The sequence below is a fragment of the Pristiophorus japonicus genome, chromosome 13 (genome assembly GCF_044704955.1).
Source record: "Pristiophorus japonicus isolate sPriJap1 chromosome 13, sPriJap1.hap1, whole genome shotgun sequence".
Classification (NCBI taxonomy): Eukaryota; Metazoa; Chordata; class Chondrichthyes; family Pristiophoridae; genus Pristiophorus; species Pristiophorus japonicus.
Window position 1 is genome coordinate 109,714,392 of NC_091989.1, and position 25,751 is coordinate 109,740,142.

Consider the following 25,751-nt stretch of genomic DNA (forward strand, 5'->3'; position numbering starts at 1 on the left):
GGAGCAGCTCAGATACTGGCACTAGGCGGTCATTAAAGGTTAACTTAGGACAGGGGTCTGCACCGGGGCCTAACGGGCTGCAACACGGTCAAGGGGAAAGGGAAGCTTGGGAGCCATCTCCCCAGAGGGTCAGTTCTGCTGCACAGGATTCAAATGAGGACCTCAATGGGGAGGCATTTGAACAAAGTGTGATGGCCTTGCACTCCAACATGATAGGGCAATGGCAAGGGCGCCCGAGAGCTTGTCGGAAGTGGTAAGGAGCGTGGGGGAGTCTACCTCCCTCATTGTGGACAGCTCTGCACGCACCATGGAGCCCATCATTGCTCTTGTGCAGACGATAGTGGACTCCCAGACAGACCATGTGGATTCAGACCTCATGACGTGTGTCATGGGCGATGTGGCAGCTTCCATTGTGGCACAGGCGGAAACAACGCAATGTCTTAGTGCTGTAATAGAGTCAACGGTTGCTCGCATGGATGCTCAGACTGCTCTCGTGCAGTCTCAGCTTGATGCCACACAACGTCTCAAGCAGTCTCAGCTGGATGCCACACAAGCTCTGACTGCTGCCATCGACACTGGGTCCACCACAGTCCATCGAGGATCACATGGTGTTGCAGCAGCCCAGAAATCTGCGTTCCAGCAGATTGGTGGGGATGCTGAGCTGCTTCTCCGGGGGAGTGGCACTGGGTCAGTGGTGCAGGAACCTGCTGTCCTCTCTCAGGATGACAGCATTCCTGATCCCATAACATAAGAACATAAGAATTAGGAACAGGAGTAGGCCATCTAGCCCCTCGAGCCTGCTCCGCCATTCAACAAGATCATGGCTGATGTGGCCGTGGACTCAGCTCCACTTACCCGCCCACTCCTGAGGTGGTGCAGTGTACAGCCAAGCCTTCCAAGCCCAGAGCTGGTAGAGGGCGTCCTGCAAGGCCATCTGTAGTCTCTGGCCCTGACACTCAGCAGCTTTCCACCAGCCATGCTGCAGCCACAGGGGAGATACTATGGAGGAGTAGAATAGGTGAATGAAAAAGGGGCTATAAGGAATGCACAAGGGTGATGAATAAATACAGAGTTATACATTTTATTGTTGTTTGATTAAATGGTGATTGGAATGTTTAATGTCTGCTGTTGTCTCTCATTTCAGTGTTGGGGTTTTGGTATGGAAGGGCACATTGATGTGATGGGGATGTCCACAGGTACTGGGAAGTTGGATGGAAATCAGCTCTGATGAGACGGTCGCAGACCTCCCTCGCAGGATCGCCATGGAGTCTCTGCCTCCTCCGTCTCAGCTGTTGCTGCTCCTCCTCATTCTCCTGCTGTTGCTCCTCATCCTGCTGATCCTGGTCCTTCTCCTGCTCCTCCTGAGGTGGTATGGCTAAACATGGTGGAAATGGCCAAGTTGTGCAGCATGCAGCAGATGACGACAAATAGGGACACCCGCTCAGCCGAGTACTGCAGAATTTCTCCCGAGTGGTCAAGCCAGCGGAACCGTTGCTTGAGCATCCCGATGGTCTGTTCAGTGATGTTCATGGTGGTGGCAGGGCTCTCATTGTATGACTGCTGTGCAGGAGTGGTGGGATTGCGGAGGGGAGTCATGAGCCAGGTGCATAGTGGTTAGCCCTTGTCTCCAAGCAGCCAGCCGCGAGCTTCATTTGGGGGCTGGAACAGAGCTGGCACACCAGTCTGGCACAGGATAAAGGCATCATGGCTGCTGCCAGGATAGTGGGCATTGATGGTGAGGATTCTGCGTGTGTGGTCACACACCAACTGCATATTCAGTGAGTGGTAGCCTATGTGGTTACGGAAGATCTGTGGATTGTGATGCAGTGCCCTCAAAGCGACGTGGGTGCAGTGAATGGCGCCCTGTATCATGGGGAAGCCCGCTGTCTTGGCATAGCCACATGCACGCTCATGCTGCTTCTCTCTGCTCATGGGGAAGGGGATATAGTCCCTCCTCCTTCTGTACAGAGCGTCTATGACCTCGCGGATGGAGCAAACTGGGAGATTTTGGAGATGTCTCCTGTTGCTCCCTGGAAAGATCCATTGGTGTAGAAATTGAGTGCGATGGTGACCTTGACTGCCACTGAGAGAGCCGTCCTCACCCTGGTCTGAGACTTGAGGTCTGGTTGCAGGAGATGGCAGAGCTCTGTGACCATGTCCTTCCTGAAATGCAGCCTTCGCACACACTGCACCTCAGTGACATTGATGTAGAAGAACTGCATTTTCTATTCTTTGCTGCGCCCTCTTTTTGCCTTGTAGGAATATATTTATCTTGTTCTGTATCCCTCTCACACTTCAACATTTCCCACTGCTGATCCCGTGACCTGTTTACCAACCAGTTAATTTGTGTCAGATCTCTTCTTATCTCACTCAATGTTGTCTTTGTTTCAATCCACCATCTTTGACTCTTTATTAACCTTTTCTATTGACATTGAAGTTAAGTATATGGTAACCGCTATTTCCCAATCATTCTCCCACTCCTGTCAGTTATTTGTCCCATTTTATTTCCCAAAACTAAATCATGCAATGCTTTCTTTCTTTCTTGGATGAGAAACACAATGATCGAGGAAGCAGTTCTCAATGCATTCTAAAAAGGGTTTCCTACTTTGACCACATACATGACCTTTATTCCAGTCCACCGTGGTGTAGGTAAAATCACCCAATATTATTGTTCCTTTGTCTTTACACATATCTCTCTGAACTGTCTACCGATCGCCACCTTTCTACTGTTTGAGGCCTGTAATGCACATTGAGAATTGTATAATATCCCTTTCTATTTCTTACCATTATCCATATAGATACTGTATACAATGTCATCCTTAAGTTTTAGCACTGTGAAAGAATCCTTTACTAACACTGCCCCTCTATTTTCCTCCATATCTATCCTGAAAACATATTCAGATAAAATCATGCATAGATATAAGCACAGACATGCACAAGCAGGCAGATATACATACCTCGAGATATACATATACCTAGGTAAACATTTGCACAGATAGGTACATACACACACAACCCTTCTATAGAATATATATGCAGAAAACCAATGTTTTTCTTGGTATACATTAATGACTTGGACTTGGGTGTACAGGGTATAATTTCAAAATTTTCAGATGACACAAAACTTGGAAGTATAGTGAACAGTGAGGAGGAGAGTGATAGACTTCAAGAGGACAGACAGGCTGGTGGAATGGGCGGACATGTGGCAGATGAAATTTAACGCAGAAAAGTGCAAAGTGTCACATTTTGGTAGAAAGATTGAGAGGAGATTTGATAGAATTGTTCAAAATCATGAGGGTCTGGACAGAGTAGATAGAGAGTAACTTCTCCCATTGGCAGAGGGTTGAGAACCCAAGGACACAGATTTAAGGTGATTGGCAAAAGAACCAAAGGCGACATAAGAAAAAATGTTTTTACGCATTGAGTGGTTAGGATCTGGAATGCACGGCTTGAAAGGGTGGTGGAGGCAGACTTAATTACTGCTTTCAAAAAGGACTTGGATGAGTATCTGAAAGAAAAATATTTTCAGGGCAACGGGGAAAGGGCGGGTGAGTGGAACTAACTGAGGTGCTCTTGCAGTGTGCCAGCACAGGCTTGACGGGCCGAACTGCCTTTTTCTCTGCTGTAACCATTCTATGATATGGAGACAACACATACTCAGGTACATACACATAGAGGCAGATAAACGCACTCAGATAAACAGACAGAGATATGCACACATCCAGACACGTGCGCATATACATATGCTCAGATACACAGGTCTGTGTACTGTACATGCACGACGTTTCACTACGTTAAAGACACTATAGAAATACAAATAGTTGTTGTATACAGTCACCCAGCTGTGTGCACCTGCGGATATACATGTGGAAACAAGCAGATACACAGAAGTATAAACTAATGTAGATGAACATGTGCATGCAGAACTTTACATACACGTACACACAAATGCAGGTCCGTATATATTGATATATGGTGACCAGTAATGGTGATCATGAAACGATCAGATTGTCGTAAAAATCCATCTGGTTCACTAATGTCCTTTAGGGAAGGAAATTTGGTCTGGCCCCTATGTAACTTCAGGCCCATAGCAATGTGGTTGACTCTTAACTGCCCTGTGCAATAGCCTAGCAAGCCATTCCGTTGTACACAACCGCTACAAGAAACAATAACAATAATAAAACCGGACGGACCACCCGGCATTGACCTCAGCACCGGCTACGGACACGACAATGGCACATCCAGCCCAGATAACCCTGCAAAGTCCTCCTCACTAACATCTGGGGACTTGTGCCAAAATTACGAAAGCTATCCCACAGACTAGTCAAGCAACAGCCTGACATAGTTATGCTCACAGAATCATACCTTTCAGCCAATGTCCCCGATTCCTCCATCACCATCCCTAGGTATGTCCTGTCCCATCGGCAGGACAGACCCACCCGAGGTGGCGGCACAGCATTTAGACAGTTGGGAGGGATTGGCTCTGGGAGTCCTCAACATGAACTCCTGACCCCATGAAGTCTCATGGCTTCGGTCAAGCATGGTCAAGGAAACCTCCTGCTGATTAGTGCCCTCCCTCAGCCGATGAATCAGTGCTCCTCCTTGTTGAACACCACTCGGAAGAAGCACTGAGGGTAGCAAGGGCACGGCATGAACTCTGAGTAGGGGACTTCAATGTCCATCACCAAGAGTGTCTTGGTAGCACCACCGACTGAGCTAGCCAAATCCTGAAGGACATAGCTGCCAGACTGGACCTGCGACAGGTGGTGGGAGAGCCAACACAAGGGAAAAATCTACCTGACCTCGTCCTCACCAATCTACCTGTCGCATCTGTCCATGACAGCACTGGCAGCAGTGACCACCGCACAGTCCTTGTGGAGACGAAGTTCCATCTTCACACTAAAGATACCCTCCATCATGTGGTGTGGCACTACCACTGTATTAAATGAGATAGATTTAGAACAGGTCTAGCAGCTCAAAACTAGGCATCCATGAGGTGCTGTGATCCATCAGCAGCAGCAGAATTGTATTCCACCACAATCTGTAACCTCATGGCCCGGCATATCCCTTACTTTACCATCAAGCCAGGGGACCAACCCCGGTTCAATGAGGAATGTAGAACAGCATGCCAGGAGCAGCACCAGGCAGACCTAAAAATGAGGTGCCAATCTGGGAAGCTGCAACACAGGACTACAAGCATGCTACAGATAGGGCTAAGCGATAGCACAATCAACAGATCAGATAAAAGCTCTGCAGTTCTACCACATTCAGTCGTGAATGGTGGTGGACAATTAAACAACTAACGTGACGAGGAGGCTCCATGAATATCCCCATCTTCAGTGATGGCAGAACCCAGCACGGGAGTGCAAAAGACAAGGCTGAAGCGTTTGCAGCCATCTTCAGCCAGAAGTGCCAAGTGGATGATCCATAGCGGCCTCCTTCTGAGGTCCCTACCATCACAAAAGCCAGTCTTCAGCCAATTCGATTGACTCCATGTGATATCAAAAATGGCTGAGCACACTGGATACAGCAAATGCTATTGGCCCCGACAAGATCCCGGTTGTCATGCTGAAGACTTGTGCTCCAGAACTAGTAGCGCCTCTAGCCAAGCTGTTCCAGTACAGCTACACCACTGAAATTTATCTGACAATGTGGAAAACTGCCCAGATATGTCCCGTCCACAAAAAGCAGGACAAATCCAATCCAGCCAATTACCGCCCCCATCAGTCTACTCTCAATCATCAGCAAAGTGATGGAAGGTGTCGTCGACAGTGCTATCAAGCGGTACTTACTCACCAATAACCAAAAATGGACAAAAGAGCTGAATTCCAGAGGTGAGGTGAGAGTGACTGCCCTTAACATCAAGGCAGCATTTGACATATTGTGGCATCAAGGAGCCCTAGCAAAACTGAAGTCAATGGGAATCAGGGTGAAAACTCTCAACTGGCTGGAGTCATTCCTAGCACAAAGGAAGATGGCTGTGGTGGTTGGAGGTCAATCCTCCCAGCCCCAGGACATTGCTGCATGAGTTCCTCAGGGCAGTGTCCTTATCTCTAACATCTTCAGCTGCTTCATCAATGACCTTCCCTCCATCATAAGGTTAGAAGTGGGGCTGTTTGCTGATGATTGCACAGTGTTCAGTTCCATTCGCAACTCCTCAGATAATGAAGCAGTCCATGCCCGCATGCAGCAAGACCTGGACGACATTCAGGCTTGGGCTGATTAGTGGCAAGTAACATTCGCGCCACACAAGTGCCAGGCAATGACTATCTCCAACAAGCGAGAGTCTAACCACCGCCCCTTGACTTGCAACGGCATTACCATCGCCGATCCCCCATCATCAACATCCTGGGGGGTCACCATTAACCAGAAACGTAACTGGACCAGCTGCATAAATACTGTGGCAACAAGAGAAGGTCAGAGGCTGGGTATTCTGTGGCAAGTGTCTCTTCTCCTGACTCCCCAAAGCCTTTCCATCATCTATAAAGGCACCAGTCAGGAGTGTGATGGAATACTCTCCACTTGCCTGGATTCCTGCAGCTCCAGCAACACTCAAGAAACTTGACACCATCCACGACAAAGCAACCTGCTTGACCGTTACCCCATCTACCACCTTCAACATTCACTCCCTCCACCACCGATGCACCGTGCCTGCAGTGTGTACCATCTACAAGATGCACTATAGCAACTCGTCAAGGCTTCTTCGGCAGCACCTCCCAAACCCACAACCTGTATCATCTAGAACAAGGGCAGCAGGTGCATGGGAACACCATCACCTCCACATTCCCCTCCAAGTCACACAACATTCTGACTTGGAAATATATTGCTGTTCCTTCATTGTCGCTGAGTCAAAATCCTGGAACTTCCTCCCCAACAGCACTGTGGGAGTAGCTTCACCACATGGACTGCAACGGTTCATGAAGGCGGCTGACCACTAGTTCTCGAGGGCAATTAGGGATGGGGTATAAATGCTGGCCTTGCCAGCAACCCCACATCCCATGAACGAATGAAAAATATATGCACATATACATATATAAAGATGCACAGAACCATATGCTAAAATAAGTACATATACACCCATAAGGTTACAGCTGCAACACGGACACAGAAACACATAGTCAAACATAGACTGACCATACACTCAAAAAACATGGATTTAAATGACACCGGCCAGTTGTGAACAGACTGATGTATTTCTGTGTTACTTTTGAAAGTGTGTACAAGCGCTCCTGCAGACCTCAAAAGGGAGATTGTTGACATCCTTTTTGACTTGCATACTTTGTTCCTTAACTAATATAGGAAGATTACAGGAGCAGTGCTAACAAATGTTCATGAATCTACCACAGCCTGTACTCGAGTGGGGTCTTCGAAGTGTTTCAATGTGTGGTTTTCACAGAAAGGAGTAGATTTTGGCTTTGATAGTGTAAAGCAGGCGATAGACAATCTGCAGCCCATTTCACATCTCTCTGACTTTTATTTCTATTGAAGTCAAGGACATGTAAAACGGGCTGCTGATTTGCTACAACCAGTTTTACACTATTGCACAAAGTCAAAATCTATCCCAAAGTCTTTGAAAATATGTGGGAACATGTAGTACCCCCCCCCACCCCCGACCGTGTCGGCCCCTCCTCCCCCGGCCGGCCCCTCCTCCCCCCGGCCGGCCCCTCCTCCCCCCGGCCGGCCCCTCCCCTCCCAGGATATTTTACAGCTATGAATGCTTCACTGTTTACACACACACACATTTCTGGTTAGCGGGCCTTAGACTTCTGATGATATGGGCCCTTCAACCTTGACATGAAAAAGGGTTAGTATGTTTGAAGAGAGTGAATTTTGTTCGTTAGACAAAGCAGGATGGACACACAAACATGCACACAGAGAGGCAGTCACTGTTAGAGAGATAAGGGACGGGAAGGTTTAATTCAATAAAACTCCTACCTGTGTACTCAGGGAAACAGATTGTGAGAGGCGACTTCTTGATCTTCTCACCGAACAAGTCTTTCTTGTTGAGGAAAAGAATAATGGAGGTGTCGATGAAGAACTTATTATTACAGATGGAATCAAACAGCATAAGAGACTCGTGCATGCGGTTCTGCAGCAAGGGAGAGGGAGAGAAGAGAGAGAAAGAAGGAGGATTCGTTAGCATCAGAAAGGGGAAATTGTATGAACGAGTGCAGTTAATAAACATGAGCCAAATAGATATTAGATACAAGTAAGCTCGCAAACAAGCTCAGACAGTCCAATGTTCAGGAGGACAGACACAATGCTAAGTACACACACACACACACACACACACACACTCCTGCATCTAAAACGTTCAGCATTCCCTGTTGATCATTGTAGAAACTCTCATGAATTTAGCCTTTTCTGTTGACCTCTGTAGGGTTTTCCCTAAATTTTAATTTGGTCGCACATATCACTGACGAGTCTACTTATGACCCATGTTTGGAGATTGTTAAAGCTGTCCCAATTTACAAAATAAATCATGTTAAAATATCACAGGACCAATTGGGTGGTGGTGTGGGCAGCATCTGAGATTGGGATCCATAACAGCCCCACTAAGCTTGCTGTACATAATATCAAATATTGCGTGGACTATGACATCATTGTCATTTTGGATGGTCCTACATTGACCATGTGGAGCTTCTATCCCGTAAGATGTTGCTCAATGATTCTGCCCTTTAACCAACACAGCTGCCCTTTCTTCAGCAGCAAAGTGTGCCACCACATTCCTGGTATATGGTCCAGTACCCAACACTTCGAAATGCACAGGACAGCCAAGAGTTCAATTATCATCTCGGTAATTTTACCTGGGCAGACTTCAGCCTTTCCTGATGAATGACATCTAACCCAATCATAACACTGCCTTCTGTTTGAGCACGGCAATGCTGAAACCCACTGACTTAAATTCTTTCCCCTGGGCCTTGGTCACAATGGGCTCATGAAGCTCTGCAGTGAAAGAGCTCAGAATTGGGCAGGGTGGTTACACAAGCTGCCAAACAGTGAGAACAAAAGCAAGAAAGTTCTCAGTCTAGCAGTCAGACGTACAGATGTAAGATGTTTACCAGATCACACACTCAGTCACTGCCAAGCCCTCTCTCCAACTACTGTTCAGCGACAGTCCCAAAGAAATCTCGGAGATGACCTTGCAATCACAGAAGAAAATGCGCTCACATCATTTTCTGGAGCAGCAATGCACCCACAGTTGTAAAAGCTACAACTGCATGAAAATAACAAACTAATCGAATAGGTGACAACATCAATCTCACTGAATAAATACAGACCAATCACTGGAACTTTTCAGTCCGTCCATTCAAGACGGTCTTGTGACCAACTCATTGATATACATTACACACTGTGTAAAGGTAGGCCACAGTATTGTGTTGTGATGTGTCTGTGACACATGTGTACAAGCACATCACCTGAATGAATTCCATAACTATCTGAGATAGCAGACACGTGAAAACAGGCCCCTCCAATACCAGACACAACTTGTCCTCTTAAATACTCAGTTTGCAGTGCACATTAGCAGACACATGCAAACAGCACTGCACAAGGCCTTCCTAACTGGAGCAGTCAAACTCCCACTGCAACACGACCGTCCAGGGCTCTCTATATAAAACTGCTCAAGATGTGATACGAGTTAAATGTGTAAGCGTTCTCACTGTAACTTTCCTGCAAAGTCTAGCCCACTCCAGAACTCATGGCGCTGGAGCAACCTGTGAATGTAACAGTCTTTGGAATCAGTCGCTTGGAAGTGAACTGGCACGTGAGAAAGAATGACAGGGAGGGGGATTGCCTGCCATACTGCAGAATAGGAAAGTCTTCAGACAGGTCTCTATTAGAGGGGTAGAATTTAGCGTGGCAGGGGAAATGCACCCAAAGGATTTCTGCCCGATTGAATGAGTTGCAGTGGTAAATTTGTGAAATGCCAGCGCTGATATTTTAAAGTTGTTTTTGTCGGTCACAGTTCTGAGTTGGGGCTGTACCTGCAGTTGGTACCGAGACAGATTCCATCGTCTAGTGTCACTGGAAATTGACCTGAGGTCTAGGTTGAATCCAGAGGCTAAATGTACTTGTCCTGTCAGTGTTTTCATTTTTGATTCGCCCGAGCATCACTGTCACAGAAGGCAGCCCGAACCCGATGGCAAAATCTACCATGGAGGCTGGCAATCACAGCACAGTAATGAGAAGCCCTTGGACTGAGGAGCCAACATACAGGGAGAATTGTGTGGAGTTAACACACTGTGGCCCCTGATATACATTTACACTGTGGAGACTGTGAGGCATTCATTATGTATCATGTAGAGAGGGAAGCGGACAGACGTTTGCCAGACAATAGCAGATCAGGGACCCAGCACTTCCCGTCACTTTCACCAGTTTTCTGGGTGAGTTGGGGTGGTGGTGGGAATGGGGGAATTAATGGAACCTGCGTCAGTGCCTGTACATCAAGTTGCATGTGCATAGTTGATATTGCTGTTGGAAACTACAGAGAGCAGTCCAGATACCCCAGTTTGGGGCAGTAATGATGGTTAATTGGCACTAGCATATTGAAAAAAATCAATATTAAAAGATGTTTTTTTGCTACTTTGACTCCTTAAATCTCCTGAAAATGGGAGAAAATGAGTGAATGTATTTCTCATCTCAGAACTGCAGATCTAAGAATGAATGAAAGAATGCACTCAGCATCATTAGACCAGACACAAAGAAGAGGCAAACGCACACACTAGGAAAAAGCTGGCACTTTATTGACATCTTACTAATAAATACATTAACAGAAATAAATAATGACACGCTCTGATGTATAAACAGACCAATACTCACTTTGTTAGAAAATGACTGTAAATACAGCCTCATTCACGTGATAACCAATAAAGCACTAGGTTAGCCGAAGCAGTCACTTGAGCTCACATTAGTTCCTAATCCGACACAGAGGTGAGTAAGAGACTGCCACTCAACATTGGCACATACTGTAAGAGTAAGGACCTCCTTACAACTAGGCCTTGGACAATGATTTACTCTGGTGTTCCACACGGTTCACTTACCTGAAGCACACCATTCCTATTAACGTTATGGCACTGGGTAGACAGGACTGCAAGAGGTCACACAGTTTGTGGTTAATACTTTGGAAAAGAATACCAGAATGGTACAGGGCTAGTGGGCGGACTTCCAATTGTAAATGTGCACAAGTGGTCTTCAAGACCTTCATGGCAATTGGCGGGCCTGTGTGAGTGGTTCAAAGCTGGCAGGTGGCCTTGAAGACTTGCACTAATACTGACAGTGGAACTGCAACATACAACCAGCAACAATCGTCTGATCAGCAGCATAGGATATCTCCACAAGGTCCCCACAGGGAGTAACTACGAGGGAGAAACAATCGAACACCGCCGAAATGATTCATCCTCAACAAAGGGTGCCTGCAAACCACAAACTCTTGCATCTCATCCATAGAAAGAGGACAGTGTATATTCCAGATTGGATTCATAAAACGTGATCCTCTGCAGAGAGGACAGTTGGGATAGCCTACTGTGTTGATTTTTGTTTCTGTACGCAGCAGTACGGGTTCTACCCTTTTTTGTGTCAGAGCCCATCATTACTCCAGGAAACAGTATGAAAGTCAACTTCTAGAACAGGAATGCATTGGTCTTAGTTCCAAGCTCCATTTGTAGTCCAATGCTACTGCTATATAGCCCAGTACTCGTCACTCCTACGCTGCCAATATTGATTCAGTTTCCAGTAAATGACCAGTACCCAAGACTCATCTGTAGCTGCAGTAGCTGATATTGGTACCATGAACCAGTACCCTTCATTGCCCTGGTTCTAGGTATGGTATCAGTCCCAAGCAAACCTATACTGCTGCGCCTGCTCTGGTACCTGCACCATTCCATCCTCAGTCATATACATTGTCCACTTTCCATAAGTAAAGCAATTTGAGGTAATCGAATGCTGTCACAATCAGGCCCCTATCCAGCATTCTCCACTGTACCAGTTTTCCCTGCGTAGGCCTGTCCTGGCCAGGCTCACAGAGCTATATAATTAATCACTGAAGATATTTGAAGCCAGTAATAAGAGATGGAACTCTCAGGGGCTGAGCCTGGTTGTTCGTTCTCTAATACTGCTCTTGGTTATGTGCTGCCATTTATTGCAGTAATATCACATACATTGCCAGAGGGAGTAAACCACTCAGAGCTCCAGGAGCTTGGAGTGACCAGGCATTATTCTACAACATAGGCTGTCCTTCGATGAAACATTGCTTGACTCAGAAACTATAGGGGCAGGGGGGTGATTTTAACCCCCAAAAATGGGTATGTCAAGGTTGGATGGGAGGTTAAAGTGTTAACAATCTGAATCCCGACCCCAAGACACCTACTTCCGGTTTTAATGGAGGCAGGATTGGCAACCAACCTGCTCAGAGGAGGTGGGTTGGCTCTTTAAATATTATAATGAGGCTGCGTGCCTCATTTTGAAGCACCATTTTAAATTTGTCCGGGTTTTCCCGACCGCATTGCAGCCCCCACACTCCCGACCTAACCCCAAGATAAAATTCCAGCCACCGTCTCAACCTTGCCTTCCTCTAGCTACTTGACATCTCTTGGTGAACAAATGGACACCCAGCTGCAATTATAGAGCAGGCAAAGGAAATGTCCGCAACTCTCAAATGGAATGACAGTGTAAAACAGCGAATATAAAACACCGTTTGTTGTCTCTTCCATACCAAGAGCTCTCTGTCCAAACCTTTGGGTGGAGTCCTGTTAATTCTCAAAGGGACAGGACTGGAGAAAGTCATTTCTGAACCTTTCCATCCCAGACAGCCAGCAGCCCAGTCAGGCACTACTGAACAATTAGAAGGCGATTGTGGTATTTATGGCACTAGAGTCATTCCCGAAATGTGGAAATTTGCTCTGTGACTGGGGAGAGGGAAGAACACTGCAGAAAATCTCTAACAACAAATCTCCCCAAAACAACACTAAAGGTCAGCGTCCTGTGAAAAGCCAATCTCAGTAACTGGGACAGGCAAAATAAAATCTATGTTGTTATATTATTTTGATTTAATTCACCTGTATTTTATTGTAATATATTATTTCAGCTTTAATATATATATATATATATATAGTGATTTTTAGTATATATTTTGATTTATAATAAATATTTTTACTGTTAATGGATCTCCCGCCCCACACACTCACATGCACAGGGTTTACAAGTTAGCATTGTGAAGTATTTAAAAGTACTTAATATTTTGTAGATTTGCCAGCACATTTTGCCACTGAACATTTTTCAAAGAACCGGCACAGGCACGATGGCCTCCTTCTGGGCTGTCTGATTCTAACCAAAGTTTTGGAAATGAGCTTCAGTACTCCTGACTGACCAACTGTGTTAGCTACAACAAATATCAAGAGTTATTGGGTTCCAACATCTGGGCTCTAACAATGCAAAACCCAACGAGGACAGACTCACGGACAGTATTCACACATGGCCTCAATACTGTCGGGCTCTGACTACAGCTACCACACCACTTCCTGCATTCCACGCGGACCAGGTAACACGGGTCCCACGCGGACCAGGTAACGCGGGCCCCACGCGGACCAGGTAACGCGGGCCCCACGCGGACCAGGTAACGCGGGCCCCACGCGGACCAGGTAACGCGGGCCCCACGCGGACCCGGTAACGCGGGCCCCACGCGGACCCGGTAACGCGGGCCCCACGCGGACCCGGTAACGCGGGCCCCACGCGGACCCGGTAACGCGGGCCCCACGCGGACCAGGTAACGCGGGCCCCACGCGGACCAGGTAACGCGGGCCCCACGCGGACCAGGTAACGCGGGCCCCACGCGGACCAGATTACACGGGCCCCACGCGGACCCGGTAACACGGGCCCCACGCGGACCAGGTAACACGGGCCCCACGCGGACAAGATTACACGGATCCCACGCAGACTCGGTAACACGGGCCCCACGCGGACCAGATTACACTGATCCCACGCGGACCAGATTACACGGGTCCCACGCGGACCAGATTACACGGGTCCAGTCACTGGTGTTTCGACACAGCCCTGGGCTCTGAGTGATCCCAGCACAAGGCTGACAATCCTTCAACAATCCTGGAGCCAACTCTGCCCAAGCAAGTCACATTTCTAATTTCAGTAACTGCACCAAGAAAAACCTAAAAGAAACCAGCTTCTCCATCAAATTGAAATGTGACTAAATAGTATGGGTTCTGAAATATATCGTGTTTAAAAAAAACATTTGAGAAACTTATCAGGTAAAGTGAATCCAAGGATAAATTTAGTTGAACTGAAAACTTCATGAATAAAAGGTGAGAAGGGAGAATGGGAAAAGCCAATATTGACTGCAAAAAAAAATACATAAGCATGCACAATGTGCGTGTGTGTGTGTGTGTGTGTGTGTGTGCACATCCTGAGTGTTAGAACCAGGTGTGTGGTGCGTGTGCGTGCGTGGCTGACAATATGAAAGGTTGTTTGTGAGTGAATGGCTCAGTATCAGTAAGCATGGAGTTATACTGCACTCGATGCAAACTCCAACCAACATGAGACGGCCTCCTGGAGGGGGGACTCACATGTCCTGATGGTACTGCTGTCAGTATTCTCCTGAGTTATACTGCCAGTTACGCATTGAGGAACACCCAAAACATTAATGCGAAAGTGGCGTTATAACTGTGCTCTAATGGGCAAGGTGCGTGTTTCGTGACGTGTGATGGTCTGTCTGCCTGGCCCACGTGTGTATGCAAGTGAAGATAAAATCTGTCCAATCCCGCTCTGTTTCTGAGCAGCAGTTGCACAATAGGCTGTTTTGTTTTTATCCGAAGTAAAACCAGTGGCGGAATTGTCTGCAAAAATGCCACCTTTACAGCGCCCGACTGACTCTAGTACAGTCCGCACCCTCGCAGGTTGTTAGCAATAATCACATCGGTTACTGCGTCAAAAACAAACTGGATGTTATTGGTGTCGGTGGCGCAGGTGATGTGTGTGTAGATCTCCGTGTTCGGCGACTTGTTCTTGCTCTCGTATTGGGACTGAATGTAAGAAACAGCTTCAGCAAATACACTGGGACCTGAAAGAGAGAGAGAGAAAAACACACAGGAAAACAAATAGCATCAGCAACACTTAAAGGTTGTTCTCCTTGCTCTGACCAGTACTTTTTCTGGTGTTAGACATCAGATCAAACTACAGATTTTAAAAGTGAATAACAGGGCTAAAACGTTCTGTGGTCTCTCTGTTTCTGTTCTGCTTCTTTGCAAGCTTGTTGGGAAATATTTTTATAAAAACCTTTGCAGAGACACAGATAGACACCTTGTCCGAAAATAAATGCATTGGGATAGAAGTTCCACGGAGGGTAGAAGGTTCGCCCGACCTCCCTCCACGATTTGGGCGGGAAACCCCCCAGGAATGGCCTAGACGGAGATTGAAACCGTTTCTCTAAGGGTTCGGCCAAGCTTCCGCTGGATTCATGGCAGGAGATTGGGAGAACTGCTTGCCGAAATTCCAGGCAACTGTTCAAAACATGCAACTGGGATTTAGGTTTGATGTATCTATATCTGCAGTTACCCGACAGGTACATACAGTCTCTGACTGGTACTGCAAAGTGTCTTTAGAATATTACAGAATAGAGCGTAAAATTGGGCGGGGTGTAACACGGCCGTCAAACCCGAACCCACCCTGTGGATGAGGTTAAAATCGAGGAATCTGGGTCTGTATGCATGTGTATTGAAACCCTATCGCCCCTTGTGACAGGTGTGCGTGTGTGTGTGTATGTGTGCTGAGAACAAGGTCCGAATTAGCTGTGATGCATTCCATGGTGGTGGAGCCTATCAAAAATCACTCTCTAGAACGAAGAATGTCCACTTGGGTGATGTACCAGAGGCCTGCAGGACCTCTGCAATTTCCCTTGGTGGAGGGGTCAATTACGAAGGAGCATAGTTTTATTAAGGTGGTTGGTGGAAGGTTCAGAGGGGATTTGAGGGGAGGCTTCTTCATGCAGAGGGTTGTGGGGTCTGGAACACACTGCCTAGAAGGGTGGTAGATGCAGAAACACTCACCACATTTAAAAGGTGCTTGGATGGGCACTTAAAGTGCCGTAACCTGCAGGGTTACGGACCTAGAGCTGGTAAGGGAGATTAGACTGGATAACCTCTTGTTGGGTGGCGCAGATGGTAAGTCCTGCAGCGAATCGAATATGGTCAAGGTGATCTCCTGGATTAGTTTCGATCGCTTGGATGGATCGGAGAGGAATTTTCCCAGATTTTTTATCCCCCAATTGGCCTGGGTTTTTGTCTGGTTTTTGCCTCTTCCACGAGATCACATGGCTCCAGTTGGGGTGGAGTGTAGAATGTTTTGGTGTAAGGGGTGTCGCAGTTGTGGGGGGGGGGGCGGACTGGTTGGGCTGGGTGTTCTTTACCTGTCCACCATTGTTCATGGGTTTATATGTAACCTTCAGGGCTGCTGACCGAGGGCCGTGCAGCTCTTTGTCGGCCGGCACGGACACGATGGGCCGAAATGGCCTCCTTCTGCCCTGTAAATTTTTATGTTTCTAAGTAACTGTACAAACAAGCCATCAAACTGGCAGCAATTAGGGAGGCAAAATCACTTAAAAAAATCTGGAACCTACATTGCAAATGTTTTTGATTATGCCCGTGAAGCACCTTGGGATAGTTTTCTATGGTAAAAGCGCTATATAAATTCATGCTATTATCGCTAAAATTGTGCTTCCTCTTACTGTATGGACTATTTCAGTAGATGATGTCCTGTGCTAGATAAGATGGGCATGTTATAAAGCAAGGTGGAGATTTAGCATAAAAAAGTATCTTAAAGGTAAAACTTGAAATGTATTATCCATGAATGGTTTGATACTTTAGTTAGGCAATTATTCTAGTTTTGTACAAATGTTAACCAGAGGCTTTCCTATCCATGATCTCTGGCCTTGAGGAATCAGTAACATCTCTCTCAGAATCGACAGCCTTCTCCTAGTACTGCCTCACAGCCAATGAAGTATTTTTGAAGTGTAGTCACAGTTGCAACGTAGAGAAATGCAGCAGCCAAATTTCACAAAGCAAGCTCCCATAAACAGCAATGAGATAAATAGCCGAATAATCAGTTTTGTTATGATGTTAATTGAGAGATAAATATTGGCCAGAACAGTGCCATGGGATCTTTTACAACCTCCTGACAGGGCATCGGTTCAATGTCTCATCCGTAAGACGACATCTCCGACAGTGCAGCGCTTCCACGCCCCCTGAATTGGCCCACATCATGGTTAATGCAATTCCAGTTTTCCTTTGAAGTTTAACTTATGTTTAACTTAATCTCTACCCTGCTTTATAATGAGCCCACCTTACCTTGCATGCTGCTTACAGTATCCAAGACTCCTATCTGAATTATTCTTCAATTGAGAGGAATTAGGAATTACTTGCATCATAATGATAGCAACTTTTTTCATGAGATGTAGATGACTGTATCTCTGCTATTTGAAGGGGAGTGCGTGTGACAAGGGTTAGTTGTATTTTCAGTGTTCAGAATTCTGTTGATGGACTCATGGTGCATCATCTCTTGGAATATTGGGTTATTTTGGACATCTCATCACATTTCTTGCTTATAAACTAACAATATTCTGGTTCTATTTCCTGACACAATTGCCTTGAAAGTAAATTTTTTGAATGTTGAGAGTATGAAGGCTTAACGGGCTGGATTTTTGGGTCTTCTGCGTGCTATTTTGCACCCTAGAACGGCAGCAATGGCGGTAGCGAGGTGTTTTGGCCGGGTGGTCAGCGATCCTTGGGTCTGGTTTAGCAGCGGCATGGAGCAGCACCGTCCGGAAGAGCTCTGCCCGGTGTGCAACGGCCCTTGGTTGCGACACTGGCGCGAGTTTGGACTATTGCCTGGCCTGCAAAGTGCACCTCGCAGGGAAATCAGGGCGGTCCAACCATCCCGACAGCGGAGAGGCGAGTAATGGACTTCTAAGGGAAGTGTGATTGTTTTTTCTTGAAATTTTTTTTTGCGATTTGTGTTGTGGGAATGTTTTGGGAATATTTGAATGGTTTTCTTTTTAGGAGTCCCCCCCCCCCCACCCGGTGCCAGGCATCTCTGAGTGCTCACGGCCCGGCTCTTTAGCTCGGGATTTTCCCATCATAGCGCCCGAGACAGGTGTACATCGCCTCCCTTAGCGTTGTGCTGCTGACGCAGGGCCCAGATGCCCAAACTTACTTACTGAGGCGCAAACTATTCTCGGGCGCTAACTTTGCCGCCCTGCCGTCATTATCGCCCCGAAAACATCAAAGCCGAGAATCCAGCCCGAGTTCTCACACTAACATTCAAAGAACGTAAATTCAAGCCGCGGAACTTCCAAATAAATTACATAAATAACCAAATGATTTTAATTGCCTTTTTTCAGTTCTGTGTCCACCGCACCCCCCCACCCCCCCCACAGAGTTGTGGTGGTGGCCTAGTTACCTGTGTACTCAGGGAAGCAGATAGTTAGCAGAGATTTCTTAATTTTCTCCTCAAATATGTCCTTCTTGTTGAGAAAGAGGATGATGGAAGTGTCTGTAAACCATTTGTTGTTACAGATACTGTCGAATAACTTCAACGACTCGTGCATGCGATTCTGAAACAAGAAAGAATGCACTTGGTTATGGCAAACACTTGGAACCAAACCACATCAATTCTATCTCAACAGCTCAGCAAAGATCTAATTTTACAATTTATATATTAAATATAAAGTTAATTACAAAAGGTCGATGCTACTTACTACTTGCTATTTTACACATAATGTTATAACTGCATCTATTAAAAAAAGTCATTTAATTAATTATATACACACACACAAAGGTATAAATCATGCACCATGCATGTATTGGGAACTACAGCTGAAGACTTGCTGCCTTGTTCTATCTCTAGGCTCAGAATCCATGCAGAACCTTGCAACCAGAGAGCAGGGGCAAACATTAATTGGATACATTAACCAAGGATGTCCGAGATCCTTGAATTAATCCAGACTTGAAAACAGTCGGTGACTGACCTCTTCCTGACCTTTGAACTTTGCCATGACATTTTTTTTTAAATTAGCTGCAATGACTTAAAGATGGTTTAGATAGGCTGGAGTGAAGGAATTAACAGCGATTAAAAAGTTTGTAGACTACTGAACACCACAATGTCAGCTCATGAAGACACTTGTCTAGTGCCAGAGAGGAAGGCCACCAAACGCATGGACAGCAAAACAAAAACCACATTACATTTTACAGGACATGTGCCAAGGCAAAGTAAAAGACAGAAGAAAAAATTTGGAGAAGACTTGAAAAGTCTTCTACATGGCATATGGTGGTGGGAGGAGCTCGTGACAAAGTCCAGGTCAGAGGTCACACTGCTGCTTTCAATTCTTGGTCAAGAGAAACTTCATACCTGCCAATTTGGGATGGTCTCTCAAAATCTCATTATTAGCATTGTGTTTGCAACAGTCAGCTGGTGGTGGAATGGTGTCAAGCGGCTGTAGCGTGAGGCTGTAAGCTGGAGAGCTGCCTCCTTCCCCCGGGCACGTGATACCAGAGAGCAGGCAAAAGGAGGACGAATCACACCCAGAGTCATGGGATGGTCACACGGCATTGAAGGCACACTGTTATGTCACAGTGCAATCCAAAGAAAATAACTATCATCTATGCAGCATGCCCTAGAGGGGCGTCTCTTTACACAATGAATAGAACGGAAATGAGCCAGAAACCATTGAAAGTTCACACAAATGGCACATTTTGATTGCATTTTGCTTCTAGAGATTCCTGAGTATGACAAAAAATATAATTCAGTTCTACAGCTTAAGTTATGCCATTCACTGACGACAATGGCTGAGCTCCTATTGACGTTGATTTAGTTCATAGTGTTGCCACTTTGCGTTCAACGAACATGATGCAAAAGTCCATTTCACTCTTACACCTTCTTTCCACTGCACACACTAACATTGTCCCTTTAAGGGAGACATAGTTAGAAAACCTTGCCACAGCCCTGCCCAGTCTCACATTCCAAAGATTTGTTCACTTGGACAGAAAATTCACAAGCTTGAACCAATCGATATTCCAAGGAGGAAAGATTTGAACAACAGCACATTATTGTAGAAATGATCATTTGTATTCTGTCAGTCAGACCCATGCTGGAAGATGCTGAATAAAATTAATAAGTGATGTGGAGCAAGACAACATTATCAGACCTCCCAGTCACTTTCAATGTTGAACACTTTGGCTATAGTAATTACACTTTAACACAATGCCACGGTCAGACCGTTGTGATGAAGGATCTCAACTTGAAATCTTAACCGATAGTTTCAGATGCTGATGGATCGTCTATATTTTCAATTCAGATTTTCAGCATTTTGTTATCCCAGACTGTCCTCTTTATCAAAGTAATCCGGTGGTCACTGAACTTCCTTTTATCTATTAATGACATCATTACATCAGCTGAATGCCTAATTATAATGCACTTTTAACCTGTGACCACGAGAGGTCATTTTGACTTGTGAAAATAGAGAAAATACTCTCCCACTGTCTTTCAGCTGTGGCTCAGTGGGTAGCACTCTTGCCTCTGAGAAAGAAGGTTTTGGGTTCAAGTCCCACTCCAGGGACTGGAGCACAAAATCTAGGCTGACACTCCAGAGCAGTGATGAGTCGAGGGCTGCACTGTTGGAGGAGCCATCTTTCGGATGAGACGTTAAACCGAGGCTCCGTCTGCTCTCTCAGGTGGATGTAAAAGATCCCATGGCACTATTTTGAAGAAGAGCAGGGGAGTTACCCCCAGTATCCCGGCCAATATTTATCCCTCAATCAACATAACAAAAACAGTTTAACTGTTCATTATCACATTGCTGTTGGTGGGAGCTTGCTGTGCGCAAATTGGCTGCCACGTTTCCTACATTACAACAGTGACTACACTCCAAAAGTACTTCATTGGCTGTAAAGTGCTTTGAGACGTCCGGTAGTCGTGAAAGGCGCTATATAAATGCAAGTCTTTCTTTCAATATAACAATGTAGGAAAAGTGCTTTTAGTTGATGAAGCCGTTTCATCCAAAAGGCGGTATTGATTATTCTGTCATGGCCCACTCCCATCACCTGTTGATTCCTATTATACTATGATTCTGCTTCTAGCTCCAAAAAAAAATCAACATTGTTAATAACTCAATCTCGTTTATCAACTGTATTGATCCGGATCTCTTCATAGGTGTCAATTGGACCCAAATCAACTACCTTCTTTGGGAGTCTGCTATCCTGTGGAAATAAGATATATTGAATATTGTCTTCTTTGGAACCCTCTTATATCATCCTTATACCCTCAAAAGGGTTACTACTCTGCTTGCACAAAACAAAATAGATCATTCTTCATTACTGTTAAATGATATCTATGAGAATGGTGACGTAGCTCATGGAATACAACAGTCTTAACATGCCCCCACAACTTGTATTGTCCCAAAGTGTTTATGTAAAATTAAATGTTAAAAAATATAAAATTGAAAGAGTTAACAAAGGTGTATTGTTGTCAGTGATGGAGGTTGTTGTAGTGTTGGGGTCGTTTCATTTTTACAAAAACAATCTCAGCAAGTTGCAAGTTTAAGACAGTCCACTCAAGGCCATGTTAACTGCGAGCACCACTGAAACAATAACACACCACGTGATTCCTTCATCGTTTTACTGCTGATGGCGCTGTACGTTAAGATGAAAAATGTGGCCCTATGTGGTATGGAAGAAACAGGTATTGGGAACACACACTAGGAATGGAGCTTGAACTTGGCAGTGTTAGACTTATAGAGGCCGAAATTGCCCCTTTCGGAAAGGCCCATTAGTGCTGGTGCTAACGTGGTGCTAAAGGGCTTTTATCTGGGCGTGGTAGCCAGAGCCCTGCCGCCCCCCGGCAAAAAGTGGGTTGCGCTGCGCCCCACGATTAGCGCACTGACACGGCGATGACATCATCGCCATGTGCGCTGACCCCTCATCGCCCCGCAGGACCCCGCGAGGCTGGCATGGGTCGATGCCACTGACAGCTTCTCGCGGCAAAAAGTTGTGGTGGCTGGGGCGCCCCTAGAGGGGACGTGGGAGTGTGGGGGGAGACGGACGGTGGGAGTGCGATGGGAGGGTGCGGGACGGTGGGAGTGCGGGAGGGGGGAGGGGGCGGTGGGAGTGCGAGGATGGGGACGGTGGGAGTGCGGGGGGGGGGGGGAGGGGGCGGTGGGAGTGCGAGGATGGGGACGGTGGGAGTGCGGGGGGGGTGGGAGTGCAGGGGGGGGGCGGTGGTGGGAGTGAGGGGGGAGGGCTGTGGGAGTGCGAGGGGGGCGGTGGGAGTGCGGGGGGGGTGCGGCGGGAGTGCGGGGGGGGTGCGGTGGGAGTGCGGTGGGTGGCGGGAGTTCGGGGGGGGCGGTGGGAGTGCGGGGGGGCGGTGGGAGTGCGGTGGGGGGGGGTGGTGGGCGTGCGGGGGGAGGGTGCGGTGGGAGTGCGGTGGGTGGCGGGAGTTCGGGGGGGCGGTGGGAGTGCGGGGGGGGTGCGGCGGGAGTGCGGGGGGGGGTGCGGTGGGAGTGCGGGGGGGGTGCGGTGGGAGTGCGGGGGGGGTGCGGTGGGTGGCGGGAGTTCGGGGGGGCGGAAGTGCGGGGGGGCGGTGGGAGTGCGGGGGGGGGTGCGGCGGGAGTGCGGGGGGGGTGCGGTGGGAGTGCGGGGGGGGTGCGGTGGGAGTGCGGTGGGTGGCGGGAGTTCGGGGGTGCGGTGGGAGTGCGGGGAGGGGGCGGTGGGAGTGCGGGGGAGGGTGCGGTGGGAGTGCGGGGGGGGTGCGGTGGGAGTGCGGGGAGGGGGCGGTGGGAGTGCGGGGGGGGTGCGGCGGGAGTGCGGGGGGGGTGCGGCGGGAGTGCGGGGAGGGGGCGGTGGGAGTGCGGGGAGGGTGCGGCGGGAGTGCGGGGAGGGGGTGCGGTGGGAGTGCGGGGGGGGTGCGGTGGGAGTGCGGGGGGGGTGCGGTGGGAGTGCGGGGGGGGTGCGGTGGGAGTGCGGGGGGGGTGCGGTGGGAGTGCGGGGGGGGTGCGGTGGGAGGCGGGAGTTCGGGGGGGTGGGGAATGCGGGGGTGGGGGTGCAGGGGGTTGGGGGGAGTGCGGTGGGTGGGGGGTGGGAGTGCAGGGGGTGGGGGGGGGGGGGGGAGTGCGGTGGGTGGGAATGCGGGGGGCGTCACTAACGTGCCCGTAGTGGCCCTCCCCTTCAGATGAAGAATTTGACAGTAACCATCTTGCTCAGCTCCAGAATACAAAAATGTACAGGTGTGTACCGTCATTTGAACACGTCAATACACACAATCACTCAGCCTTTGACTACTCCTAGAGGAAGGAATGCTGGGATATTATTAAAACACATGAAGTTAAAGGCACAGTATTGGACCCGGGAAGCAAAATCATTACTTCACATCCCCTTTAACTCTGATGCAATCCCAACAATCAGTCGATCAAATTATCCCAGACTTGTCCTAGTAACAAATGTATGTCAGAGTCTCGGAAATCATGCTTTGCACCAATTGGAATCTTATTTGTTGCATTAGAAATCCTGCATGTGCATTTATAACAGTACAGATCTTTTTCAGAGGGTCATTTTCTGTTGAGTTAGAATGGTTGGGTTGGTCAGGTCAGAGAATCCTGGAACTGGATTATAATAGCTGCAAAAATCCAACAAGATGTGTACCCACTCCGTTCCCGGACCCTGGTTCTATGTTAAGTACTTTGCTGCTTTATTTTTCAGATCACTTAAAATAAAGTACTTTTTTTTTAAGCCATTTTCATTGTATCACAAAATATGAAAGTTAATATTTTGGGGAAAAGAATGACCAGCAATGCACCAGGAAACAAGTAGCTTTGCCTCTATGTAAATGGTGAAGAGCAACACACTTCCAGTACAGCGAGACTGATAGCCAGCACGTCAGTCAAACTGTGTACCGGAAGCAGCATAACCCTGTGTCTGGAATCAAATAAATACACACGAGCCAAAGCACAATACATCTGCTCAGTATCTCTCAGACATCTGCAGAGACAAAAATCAGTCTCACACAGCACTTTACACCGCTCGAAAAACAAACATCTTATTAAACACAAATGATACTACTTTTATAATTCAATACTCCCGCTATCCACAGAAAAAAAGAGGAATCACAGTTCTGTCCTTCTCTACTATTCAGGTTCTGTCAAACTCCCATCTCGCACTCTCTACCTGAAGAGGCAGATTTCATCTTAATTTAATTTCTACAGCACAAAACTATCTGAGAACATCTATTTCCAGACCCACATGCACACACAAACACACCCCCCCCCCCACCCCCACACCCCACACACTCCCCCCCCACCCCCACACATACACACACACCCCACATACACACCACACCCCCCATACACACACACACCACCCGCGCACACATACACATACACCCCCCCCCACATACACACCCCCCCCCCACACACACACACACACACACCCCCCCCACCCCCCACACACACAAACCCCCCCCACCCCCCACACACAAACACACACCCCCCCCACACACACACCCCCCCCCACACACCTACATACATACACACACACCCACACCCCCCCACACACACCCACCCCTCCACATACACCCACACCAATCTACCCCCACAACTCCCCCCATGCACGCGCGCACACACACACACACACACACACACACACACAAAACCATGGTTCTGTCCCTCACTGCAGTTGCAGGACAGTGACCTGAACATTCATTTCATGATCTGCCAGGCAGCACACATCAAGTATCAGGCCTACACCATTCCTGGGGCCCTACTCACCGTGGTCTCATCCTCATGGAGCACCTGATCGTACCCACTGAGTGCCACACAGAAAATAATTGCTGTCACATCTTCAAAGCAATGAATCCACTTCTTTCTCTCCGACCTTTGACCTCCCACATCAAACAGCCTGTGAAGAAAATAACAGTTTTTTAAAATTAAGACTCGGTGACTGACAAACCTGTGGGATTTTCTCATTCAGCTATCGGGATGTGGCACTGACAGATCAGGATCACAACATCCAGCCTTCCTTCTATAATTCATTGTCCCTGAGACTGAAAGCCCAGAGAAGATGTGGTGGTGATGCCCCTGCAGTCCTGCATGGAGAAGTGGAATGTGTCCTTGTGGCTGCAACTACCTTAATGCCAAGTTTGTGGCCTTGGCTGAGGAAGCAGTGAGCACAGACCATTCACTATCCGACAGGCAGGAGGCAGTGAGCACAGACCGTTCACATCCTGACAGGCAGGACTAGCCAGTTACAGTGAGATGTCTGTTCCTTGTAGCAGCCAGTTATAGACCATTTTGGGGGCAGGACCCAACATACATAGGGTAAATGTCGAGAAAATGTTTCTGCTTGTGGGGGAAGCCAAAACCAAGTGTCATAAATATAAGACAGTCACTAATAAATCCAATAAGGAATTCAGGAGAAACTTCTTTACCCAGAGAGTGGTTAGAATGTGGAACTCGCTACTACATTGTGTAGTTGAGGCAAATTGCATAGATGCATTTAAGGGGAAGCTAGAAAGCACGTGAGGGAGAAAGGACTAGAAGGTTATGCTGATTGGGTGAGATGAAGAAGGGTGGGAGGAGTTTCAGTTGATGCTCTCGGAATTTGACGTTCTGCTGTCTGTTTGGAGGCTTTTTGCTGGTCAGTATTTCAAGTCGTTTCAAGCAGCTGAAAATCTGATCTATTGTGACTTGGATTTCATTTTCCACCAAG

At 47.5% G+C, this 25,751-nt stretch overlaps 1 protein-coding gene across 3 annotated transcripts in view; it reads right to left on the reverse strand.

Annotated features, from left to right (window-relative positions):
• LOC139278757 (guanine nucleotide-binding protein G(o) subunit alpha) overlaps positions 1–25,751 on the reverse strand; it is a 323,558-nt gene that overhangs the window by 24,107 nt on the left and 273,700 nt on the right. Inside the window, exons 6-8 of one of the 3 annotated variants that reach the window (XM_070897863.1) lie at positions 24,812–24,941; positions 18,460–18,613; positions 7,962–8,089 (exon numbers count right to left, since the gene is read on the reverse strand). In XM_070897863.1, the coding sequence (XP_070753964.1) occupies positions 8,058–8,089; positions 18,460–18,613; positions 24,812–24,941 (316 nt within the window). In that variant the 3' untranslated portion in view covers positions 7,962–8,057. Of the gene's footprint in view, positions 1–7,935; positions 8,090–14,304; positions 15,068–18,459; positions 18,614–24,811; positions 24,942–25,751 lie in introns of those variants that run through there. The other 2 variants (XM_070897861.1, XM_070897862.1) reach the window with 2 other exon arrangements.